Genomic DNA, 12,386 nt, shown 5'->3' with positions numbered 1-12,386 from the left:
GTTGACTATTTCAACCTATGTGACCACCATTACCTCATCGTTGGCTCATTATTTCAGCATCTACTGTATTTTGTTGTTCACTCATGCTTCTAACTTGGGTGTTGTCAATAGTGGAAAGGCTCTAGGGTGGCAGGAGATGAATCGTTCACAAGATATGACCTACTGCGGTGGCTGGCTCAGTGAGCTTCTGGTCCATGGTTAGTATGTTGACGGTGGGGTATTCAACGCCAATCATCCTATTGAATATCAGGTTGTACTTTCTTATTGAAGATGGTCATTGTCTAATGCTTTGGTGGCATGGATGTTGCTTCCCACATATCAGCCCATGTCTGATGTGGTTTAGGTGTGGACTGCTTCATTTGCTGAAGAGTCAGGAATAGAATCCAATTGTAATCATCAGGAAACCTGATGGTAGGTTATTAACGAAGCAGCAGATGTCTGGGCTTAGGACATTGCTCTCAGGACCTCCTACGACTATGTCTTTGGTTGAGTTGGTTGATCTCTATGACTTTCTTATTAACAATCCTTCACCACCTTTTCAAGGTTTTTTTTAGTCATGTCATAGTACAGTGCATGTATTACACGAAATGGCCTTCTACCTGCTGAAAGGCAAAGAGTCACCATTAATGTTGTCCAGCAACAGTAAGAGAAAAAGAGGCAAAAGAGAATTCCCTCAGAATCACTGTGTCTGTGGATTCTCCTCCAGTGCTCCCGCAGCCCTTGTAGCCGCACAGACTCCTGTTCAATCCATCCGCAACCCGAGCTCCTGATCCAAACCTCTGGTGTGATCAGGAAGGCTTCAGTGCCTGAGGCTCTTGGTGAGCCCTTCTTGCCCTCTATCACCTTTAATTTTTTTTAAATTTAGACATATGGCACAGTCAAAGACCCTTCCAACCCACAAGCCCGTACCGCACAAATACACAAATTAACATAAAGCCCATCTGTTTTTTGAAAGTGAGAGGAAAATGGAGCACCTGGAGGAAACCCATGCACACACACGTGGAGAACATACAAACTCTTTAGATAAGTGCCAGATTCAAACCTGGGTTACTAATGCTGTAATAGAGTTGCACTAACCCCTAATGATAATTGTACTGCCAAATGCACCTAATGGTCCAGCTCCACAATCCTCCAGGACAGAGAATTCCAGAGATTCGCCACCCTGTTCCTGCACACTTCAAATGGCCATCCCTAATCTCCTTGTTCAAGATTTTCCCCACTGGTAAAAATATTTTAACATCTCCCACACCAGGATCTTATGTTTCCACACCTCATTGTTCAAAATTTCAAAGGAAAAAATGTGGTCATCACCATCTTTTCAGTGTCAGGTCCATGCATTGGAATGTTTTCCCTGTACAGGACACCTTGAAGCTGTATTCAGTCAAATGCTTCTTTCATATGCAACTTACCTCTCCAGACTTATCGCAAAGCTATGATAACTCTAGAGACAAGTGGCCCAGTTTTTGAAGAGCAAGTTCCACGTGGTTGGCGTAGCAGTTAGTGCAACACCTTTACAGCGAGTGATCAAGACCAGGGTTCGAATCCCACACTGTCTATAAGGAGTTTATACGTTCTCCCTGTGTGCATGGGTTTTCCCTGGGGGCTCTGGTTTCCTCCCACTGTTCAAAATGTATTGAGGGTGTAAATTGGGCAGTACTGGCTTATGGGCCAAAATGGCCTGTTACCATGCTGCAAGTCTAAATTTAAAAAACTTAAATTTAAAATACCAGGGTAAAAATGGCCACCATGCTTGCTTGAATATCAAACTTAATTTGCTCACTTATTTTTTAATAATCAAAATGTACAAGCTGGATCAAAGAACAATAAATTAAAAAAAGACATTCAATTGTAAAGCTTGCCTTTAATAAAGTTTCCCTTTCAAAGCTTTCAAGTAAACATTTTTAAATATTTGACTGTAAACAATGCAAGATCATTTCCTTTTGGACTGCAATTTAAGTTCATAGTTGGGTGGGATCAATCCTAGGCAGTTTTCATCAGTCTTTGGTGGCTGTTTCTTGAGTATTGTAGGTCTGACCACATCAACGTCACGAGCTAAATGATCCAACATAGTGGGGATAATGGCAGGAGGCGCATCAAAATCCACCAAGTAGTATCTGAAACAAAACATGCTAAGTAAGTTCACTTCAAATAAATACCATTGGGAAAACCTTGCCAAATTTCTACAGATGTGCTTAAAGCCCTTCCCACCATCGAGAACATTTGCAGGGAACGATGCCTTCAGAGAGCAGCAGCAATCATCAAGGATTCACACCACCCAGGATGTGCTTTGTTCCCATTCCTACCAACAGAAAAGAGCCACAAGACTTGCACAACCAGGTCAGGAACAGGTGCTATCCCTCCATCACTAGACTCTTCAATGACAAACTCAATCAGGAACTTATTTAAAGACTCTTAAATTTTGCACTTTATTGATTTTTTTCTTCCTCTCTGTACTGCACAGTTGTTCAGAGTTCTTTATTTGTTTACATGTGTACATTGAGGCAGGTTTTTTTTTTACACTACCAATAAGTGGTAATTCCACCTCATAAGCAAAAAAAGAGAATCTCAGGGTTGTATGTAAGTACTCAGACAATAAATCCGAAAACCACATTTTTATTAGCACCCTTGATTAGAGACATCACTATGAGGTTCCTCGCAAAGGCAGTGACTTAACATTGGATAAAATGAGTGCATATTTAGAAATACAGTAAATCCCCTGGTATCCAGCAACTATGGGGATTGGTTTGAGTCTTGTTGCTCCCTATAATGCCTCACTAATACTCCACAGTACTTACACTGAATAAACTTCATTTGCATCGATATATAAATTTTAAAAGCATTTTACTTTACTTTATTTTCAGCCAATTTTTTTGAAAACATTTAACCGTCGCTGCATCTGCAGGTTGCTCCCCCTCCATGGAGCCACCCAAAGGATCAACAATAACATTATAGTTAATTAACCCTCGCCCACCCCCCCCCCAAGTTTACAAATTAAGTTCTAACTTATACTAAGCAGGAATAAGGAGACACCTTAGAGTCCACCCCAACTGCAAGCAGCATCAACCAGCTCTTCATCCTGGGTGACACCATTGCTGTTTCACGCAACTTGAACAGCTACTATGAGCAAAGCACGACCAAGGCACTCCGCTGACAGAATGTTTGCTCCCAACTAAGTTTAACAGATACTTCAAAACACATTTACTTTTATAATTTTAATGTATTTTTTATCGATTATTTTATTCTGAAATTTAAATTTTTTTAAAACTTATTTTCCTTGGTTTTTTTTTGCCAGTTGCTTGAATTCTGGATACCAGGGGTTTTACTGTATGCAGATTAATTAACAACAGCCAATACTGAATGAGTGCAGAAAAGTAATTAAAAGGTAGGGGAAGTTACACACTGTACAGTAGGAGTCGCAAGCTGCCATACAGATGGTATAGTTAGGATTTTATGATCGTGTACTGAATTGCCAAATGGATACTGAAAATTTCTCAGCGCTCTCACGCAAATGCAACTGGCAATTCGTTTTTATTTCTCCCAGTTATTTAAATAAACAGCATGTCAGCAGTGAAAAGGTCAAAAACCTCAGGTGTTTCCACCAGTGTAACTCAAGTGATCATAATTACAAGCTCATAAGAGCAGCAAAACTCACTGCTCCTTCTGCTGTTTATTTTCGGAGGCTTTGAAAAATGATGTACATTGCAAGTTGATGTGATTGATGAGGACAGTCATTTTAGGTTAAAAGAGACACTTACTAGGAGGCAAGCAGCTTCATGAAGTAGTTTTGCATTTTGTAATTAAAGCAAAATCAAATATCAAGATAAAAAGGTGAAACAACTCCCCACTGGTTCAGCATCACTGGTTTCTGGAGATATGCACTGCCCACTGTTCCCCCAGAATCTGCAACCCCTCATGGCCATGAGCCAGCACAGGCATTGCCATCTTGAGGCAAGGTTTAAAAAAAGTAATTTCCTTTAAAAGACCATTTAAAGCCACCAATATGGAGCTGTAGGCATCAGGACCAACACAACGACCCTGCAGAGCAGTGCAATGTCTCCACTCTCGCAGGTCAATATCAGCGGAAGTGCTACCAGGTCGCACTTTGGGAATCCCGCTGCTTATTTTTCTGAGCAGTATCAGTGGGGAAAAGAACGCTTCCATTCAGAACCCTTCATCGTTCGGGTGGTCCGGTTAGCATAGTAGTGAGTGCAATGTCGTTAAAGCTCCAGCGAGCAGGACCAGGATTCGAATTCCATGCTGTCTGTAAGGAGTTTGTACGTTTGCCCCATGTCTGCATGGGTTTCCTCCGGGTGCTCCAGTTTCGTCCCACCATTCAAAACATACTGAAGGTTGTAAGTTAATTTGGAGCAATTGGGCGGCATGGGCGTGTGGGCCGAAATGACCTGCTACTGTGCTGCATGTCTACATTTTTTTTAAATTAAGCTGACTCTATGCACTTCATGATTTCTGAAAACAAAATTTCACACGAAGATTATTTGACCACTATGGAAAATCACAAGCCGTCTCAGAGAAATCTGACTTCAGCATAACAGGTAGATCCATGAGCACCAGATCACCGAATTAAAATTTCAAGCAGTTGCCAGTAAAATTGTAGAGTTAAAATGCAGTGACTAGCATGGCTGATTGATGTTTACCTGCGGCTAGATCTCCGATTGAAGAAATTTACAGCATTAATGAAACTAGACTTTTAATCAGTACTTTTGCCAAAAAAATAGGCTGGTGCTGGTAAAGCTTGTTTGGCAGTAAAAATGTAACACCACGAGTTACTTCCACTAAGCGAAAGCTTGGATGGAACTGCCCTCTTTTATTTCATTGATAAAGTACCTGGCATTCCATGTTTTTTTTTAAAGAAAAGGTAAATATGCTTGCAATTAATATCTAGAAAGCACACAAAATCTCAAGCTGAATGGATCAGATCACTGAACAGAAAATGTAACCTTTATAATGGGCACATTGAAAAATGGAAGATCAGTGAAGCAATCACTTAAACCTTTTCCCTCTCCAAATACAAGTGTTCTCTAGTAACTAGGCCAGTGCATTAATGATATCTCAAAACATGGCACAGCAAGTTCCTACTAAAGGAAATGATTAGGAAGAAAACTAGTGGCATATCAGTAAAGGCTGACATTTTGCAAGGCATTTGCTCCACATGCTAAGCAAGGGAACCATGTGCCAAAAACATTTTCTGTTAATTTATTTAAACAATATGAATGATCGACAGAAAATAGTGAGAAACCAAAAGAGTTGTCAACTCTTAGGAATTTAATATTCCAAGAACTTCAGAAATGAGACAGGAAATTGAGCTTGAAAGGGCCATGGTCATAAATTATGAATAGTGAAGCATTTAATAATAAAGAATCAGGCGAGTTGGAGCAAATTGCCTGTGTCTAAAACATAGAACTTGTTAAACCCTTGCAAGAGCAGCTCAAAAAAATCAAACACAGCTGTGCAAAACTTCAATTACGATGTTAACGTCTTAAATGATTTAAATAATGGTGCATATTAAGAAAATGTGCACTCTGTAGTTTTCTTTGAGCATAACAAAATATTCACTTCAAAGCAGTTATATGATATTTTTGTTGCATGGTATTTCCAGACTTTAGAAGAGTGATATCGTGACAGATTATAGATATGTTTTTGGGAGATAAATTGGGGCAGGTTTTTTAGTGTAGGTCACATAAAAACACTTTAAAACAGATCTTATTTAAAATACTGGAGCTCTGCTCATGCTAGGCTGGCGCCAAGAACCTTTGCAAAAGCTTTGGAGAGTGCCCAAGAGTCTTCACTAATGGATCGTTGTTTACAAAAAGGCAACAGATGAAAGAGCTTATCGGAGCCGCTATCTGGAATGGAACTTGCTGTTCTAAGAGGGTCATGTGGTTTTGCAAGCAGAGAGAGTAAAACAGGTTTTATCTGAGAGAGAGAGAATTCAGTTCCCCTTGTGGTTCATTCAAGAGGAGAGGCCTGACTGTCTAATGTTTCACTTGAAATAAGGGAAACAAAAAGGAACTCTGTGGTGATTTGAAAGAAAGGGGTCATCACCTGGAAAACCTTGATGGGGCAAGTTTCTTTGGCAAGACACTGAAGTGGCTGGTTACAAGGAATCAGTTGTGGGTGTCCAGCGAACAACAAATCTCTCTGAAAACCAACAAGAACCTTCCTGAGCATTAACCATTTACATTTCAAGCACCAAAGCCCGGTGAACTTCATAAATGTTAAATTCTGTGTACAGTATAAGAATTGCCTTCAACCAATGAACTTGGAGGAACGAGGTGAGATTGGACTGTGAATCAAAGAACTTTTCTGAATTTACAAACACATTACATACACGTGCACTTAGAATTAGAAGAGGGTTAAGTTAGGTTAGTTAAGATAAAGTTTGATCCTGTTTTCATGTTTAAAGATAATTAAAAGCAGTTTTTGTTTAAGTAAACATTTGTCTTGGTGAATATCTATTGCTGTTGGGTTTTGGGGTCCTCTGGGCTCATAACATTTTATTATCACTCACCTTATCAGATCACTAAGACATCCCTAAACTTAACTTAGACAATTTTGATGAAGCCGCATCCCAGTCTGTTCCAAAACAATTATAATTCAGAAATGTTTTGCTCTCTGCATGTTTCCACAGGAAAACATAGCATCAGCACTGGGTTGGCCCATCTCTCTAAGCACTGAAACAGCACTGATTACAAGAATTAATTGTTGATATCTGGGCTTCCGGGGTTTCATTGTGCCAAGTTTAATGGACAACAAAATTAGCTCAATGTATTGTACATATACCTCGAACGTTTAGTTCTTGTGCCTGATGTATCAGCAGAATAGATATCCACCCGTTCATTTTAGTTCATGTTTCCATTATTTGTAAGAAACAAGAAACGCATATAGTAATTTAGAGAAATAAAGGTTGTTCAGCATTGTAATAGGCCTTCTGAGTGTGCCCATGTTGACGTAGCCATCTACCTCAGCTAGTCCTATTTGCCTGTATTTGGCACATTTTCCTTAAAACTTTTCCAATCCATTTACCTGTACGAGTTTTTTGAACGTTGTAATTATATGCCTCTACTATTTCCATTCAACATCTACCCTCTATGCTCCTCGGGTCTCTTTTAAATCTTTCAGATCTGACCTTAAATCTATGATCTCTAGTTTTAGAATCTCATTTCCTCTAGGAATTTACATTATCAATGCCCCTCATGATTTTATAAGACCCTATAAGGTTGCCCACAGCCTCCTACACACCAGGAGCAAAGTTTCATCCTCCCCCTGTAACTCAAGCCCTCAGTCCCAGCAACATCCTCGTGAATGTTTTCTGCATCCTTCCTGTAAATGGGCAACAAGAATTGCACCAACTATCCCAAATGTCATCAAATACTCTATCAAACCTCTACAGGTACACTGTGAAAGGTATACTGACAATTTGCATTTCAGCCTGGTTTGGGAATTTGACAACCCAGGAATGCAGAAGGCTCCAGAAAGCCACAAACATAGCCAGGCCCATTACAGACTCCAAATATTCATACACTGAATGTATGAAGAAGGCAGCACAAAGGACCCTCATCACCCTGGTCACAACCTCTTCTCACTGCTATCTTCAGGCAGAAGTTACAGAAGCCTGAAGGCCAGCATGTCTAGGTTGAAGAACTGTTTCTTTCCAACTGTTTCTGTTGAACCTCCCCTTGTTACACTGATCAGGGACTGCTGTGACCCAACAAAAGGACAGTCTGCACTACTGCTACGTCACTTTTTTTGTACTAGGGTAACCATGAATATTTATTATTTAGTTTTTTTTAATTCACAGCACAGTAGAAACCAGTTCTGGTCATTTAAACCCAATTACACCCAAATTAACCGACAGCCCCCATACATTTTGAAGGATGGGAGGAACCCAGAAGGCCCAGAGGAAACCCACGCAGACACAGAAAGAACATACAAACTCCTTACCGACAGCGCCAGAATCGAACCCGAGTTGCTGGCGCTAATAATACTGCGCCAACTACTACACCATAATTGTACTGCCCACAATTATCTCTTCTTTTGTGAATTTATTGTCTTTTTAATTCAATTGTGTTTAGTATGAAGTTTTTTTTTATTTACAAAGAACCTGTTCAGCTGCACCAAGACTCAGTATATGTTCGGCGGGCAGCAACCTCCTTTGAAGAAGACCGCAGAGCCCACCTCACTGACAAAAGACAAAGGAGGAAAAACCCAACACCCAACCCCAACCAACAAATTTTCCCCTGCGACCGTTGCAACTGTGTCTGCCTGTCCCGCATCGGACTTGTCAGCCACAAACGAGCCTGCAGCTGACGTGGACATTTACCCCCTCCATAAATCTTCGTCAGCAAAGCCAAGCCAAAGAAAAAGAAGAAAAAAAGAACAATGTATATGACAATAAACTCATTATCATCAATGTCTTGTACTGTTGTAACACATCTCTGCTCCTGTCCTCAATGCCATGACTGATCAACGCAAGTATTCCAAACACTTTCTTCACCATCGGTCTTCTATGTTGCCACTTTCAGGAAAGTATGTACCTTGAACCCAAGGTCTCTCTGTTTCACAACATCCTTCAAGACTCTTCCATTTACGGTGTTACGTCTCCTGGTTTGACTTACCAGAATTAATCACATTAATCTGAGTTAAATTCCATGGGCCGTTCCTTGGCCCACTTCCCTAGTTGAGCTGAAATCTGTTAGGCATGTACATTTTAAAGGAATAAGAGGGTGATGTTCACAAAATATTTCATCCTTCACACATACCATAAGGTGTAGAAATTTCTTTATAAGTATTAAACAAACAGGTCTCCTTTTTTGCCTTTTTATAGTAACTATAGACGTGCATTTGTCTTGGTCATTGAACTGAGAAGAGTATCAATCTTCTAGCGGTCATATACAGACATATACAACAGTGAATTTCCGGTATCGGTAACTGGCTGCTTGGTAACAGTCAAGACACCAACCGGAACAGGAACCAGATGGAGCCTGCTTGATGCACCACAAGATAAATTACGTACTAGAATTGATTACTTCATAATGTGGTTAATTTTTTTCCCCCTCATTGGAAAATTTAAAAATTCATTACTTCAAGTGCAGTTTTTACAAAGATACAAAGCTGCAACTTCAATGCCCCATTAAGTACATAAATTTTACAGGATGACGCGTCATATGACTGAGCACATTCCATATGAAAAATCAGCAACATTATGTAAACCATATTCTACTTGATTCTACAAGAAAGCCAGAAAGAATTCTTGCAGTGCGCCTGAATCAAAACTTTTGAAATGCAAAATGGCTTGTTAAATTTGAAATCTACAATTGGATTGTGGTTGTTTCTACCTGAAGTCAACCACGTTATTTTCCAGTCGCTCTTCGTAGTAGTTAATTCCAGCTGAAGAACAAATTTAAACTAAAACTCAAACTACTGAACTGAAAATAATGTCTTTACAGAAACCAGTTTTAATTAAATCAATATATGAGAGGCTACTTCAATAAAAGGCAAGATTTCACTAATGAAGTATTAAAAAAGTCTTTCTGCTTGTGTTTCAACTACTTTTTCTTTATGTAAATATGCACTGCAAGATACCACCTTGCCAACAATGGCTGCATTTTTACAAATGAAAACAAAATTCGGCTGGAGTCATAAAGATAAATCATCAACGAAAATGGAGTCATAAACCCAAGGGTAATTCGACAGACTCAACGCTTACTAATGTAGCACTCCAAACACCGTCAGATTCAGTAATCATTCCAAATCCGTTCTTCGCTGTAGTCAGCACTATTTGGTGTTCAAACAAATGTATTTATCAAGAATTAGAGGACACTGCACTAAACCATTCAGATAACTACTCCTGACAGGATGGGTGTGGAACAGTAAAGTTGCAAGGCACAAACTGGAGTCCAAGGTTGAAGCATTAACACTGAAGGGATGGCCCACCTAGAGAGGGGCTAAAATATCTAATTGTAGAATTTAAAAAATAGATAGCAGGTAATTGATTAAACATGCAGTACATAGATAGAGATTAATTGAATAGAAAAAATGGAACCGAGGAAGACATTAGGGATGAATGTATGGACCAAGGGTTTGGTGAGGGTGAATTTACAGGTGCAAAAGGCAATCCATACACAAGATGAAATTCCCCCAATAAATTGCATGAGAATGATTTAAGGTGAAATTTTCACATCACAAAAGAACTAGCCATCAAAATTGGCTGGAATTCAGACACCCTCTCTCTTCTGTTAACCAGTTGCTCTTATGCTCAGTCTGGACCCCTTGTGCAGTCTATCCTAAAGGCTGTTCTCTCTTCCCACTTCAGTTCCAGTTCTGGAACTGGAATGCTAAATGCTGGTGCGCTACTGACACACAACTGCACCATCAGATTCAGCTCCAATAGCATCATCAAGTATGCAGATGACACGACAGTAACTGGCCTCATCAGCAACAACGATGAGATGTACTATAATCATAAAATCATATAACGATTTACAGCACAGAAACCGGCCAGTTTGGCCCTACTAGTCCATCATCTCCCACTGACCCGCATTTGGCCCAGAACCCTCCAAACTTCTCTCATCCCACAGTATGTCAGAGAGATCCATTTTTCCAATGTTATTTCTTGGCAACATTAATGGACCATACCCTTTACACACACCCTTTCTCCTTTACCTGTGTGTACAGAGAAGAGGTGGTAAATCTTGTGAAATGGTGCAAGAGTAACAACCGGAGTCTCAACGTTGACAAAACAAAGGAGATTGTGGACTTCAGAAGGACTAGGGACGATCAACCTCCACTCCACATCAATAATTCAGTAGTGGAGAGGGTGGAGAGCACCAAGTTCCTTGGAGTCAACATCTTCTCACTTGTCAGGAAGGCACAACAGCGACTGCACTTTCTGAGAAGACTGTGCTGGGAAAGAATACAGACCACCATCCTGTCAACTTTCTACAGGAGCTCTATTATATCTAATATTGGAAGTGAAAGATTTATACATGTCCTGATGCTCAAAGATGCATAGTTGTTCCAATGTGATATTCCCTGGTAGTAGAAATCTAAAATTCTTAAATTTTTGCAAGATAATGAGGTAGGGTCTATAGTCAAGGAGCTCTTAATAATTTGCAGTGACAAGAGCATTGATGGAAAAGGAATGAAATATACAATACTGGAGAAAGTCAGCAGGTCAAACAGTGTCCTTTATATAGCAAAGATTAAAAATACATAACCATCGTTTCGGGCTTGAACCCTTGGCTCAGTTGTAGTTTCCTTTACTTGAGTCCGTAAAACAGGGATTCTTCCTTCGATCTGCAACCACAAACGTAGGCTGATGCTTTAGTACAGTGGAAAAGAAGTCTTCTATCACTGGAGATGGTATGCGGAACACTGAGAATTCATCTTGACTTTGCATTCAAGGTTACCGAATGTGCTAATTCGTCAACATTTCCCCTAACCAACGTCATGGAAACAGATGATCTGGTTATTTATCCCACTTGTGTGCCAACCTGTGTTTCCCTTATGACAGTTTTCACTTTTCAATAGTAGTTAATTGGTTTAGCAGCTCTTTGAGACTCCTTGAGAATGTAAAAGGTGCTTTTTGAGATACAAGGGGTTCTTCAAATGCTGAGAACACAGATGGTCAGCCTCTTTCTGCCTTTGCTGTGCTTTTAGCTGCTGCTTGCCTTCTCACCATTCCTCAAAATACGGAGAAAAGGGATTTTGTTCAATATGGCTTAACATTACCATATTATATATTATACCATGGTTTTCAAAATATCAAAAGCCCTGGATGAAATATGAAATGAGTTTAGGCAACATGCAGAGGAGGCCAAAAACCTGTCAATACATTAGCTTGAACAATAATATCAACTTGTACTTGCGTGTTATCTCCTACTCACAACGGGGTTCAGTTTCCCAACTAGCATCGTATGGCAAAATTATAGTAAGTCGGGGTCTACCTGTACAGGTAGTTTTCTGAGATGCTCCTGCCAGTAGGCCGGAACACCCTCTCCTGCCGGGAGGCTGACCTGATGTCGCTGCTCCTGCCGGGAGCCCGAGATGGCGCCTAGTAACTAGGGGCAGCGGCGTCACTTCACAACCTATGTTGTGATTTGGAATGCATGCTCAGAATGTTGTCACTCTCTCTCCCTCTTCCATCTCTCTCCCTCCCAGCAACATGCATCACAAATCGCTTCTTTAAAAAAAAACGGCACTGGGTCTGGCAAAGCACATTTCCTTGACATCACTACAAGAGGAGCACCAAAATTATGATGTTTTTGGGCGGCAGGGGGGGTGGTGTGGTGGGAAACGATCAGCGAGCACTGATTGGACAGAAGCATTTCCTTCAGATCATCGTAACATCAAAATATCGTAAGTCG

General features: G+C 40.3%; 1 protein-coding gene across 1 annotated transcript in view; it reads right to left on the bottom strand.

The window, feature by feature from the left end:
• Positions 1-1,841: 1,841 nt before the first annotated feature.
• The window catches only part of mrps6 (mitochondrial ribosomal protein S6), a 54,419-nt gene continuing 43,874 nt past the window's right edge, over positions 1,842-12,386 (bottom strand). The window contains exon 3 of the mRNA XM_069888995.1: positions 1,842-2,114. Within this exon, the coding sequence (XP_069745096.1) occupies positions 1,931-2,114 (184 nt within the window). The 3' untranslated portion in view covers positions 1,842-1,930. The remainder of the gene's footprint in view (positions 2,115-12,386) is intronic.

Source organism: Narcine bancroftii, chromosome 7 (assembly GCF_036971445.1).
Source record: "Narcine bancroftii isolate sNarBan1 chromosome 7, sNarBan1.hap1, whole genome shotgun sequence".
NCBI lineage: Eukaryota > Metazoa > Chordata > Chondrichthyes > Torpediniformes > Narcinidae > Narcine > Narcine bancroftii.
The sequence above is the reverse complement of the archived record's forward strand: the minus strand, read 5'-3'. Positions and strand labels throughout refer to the sequence as shown.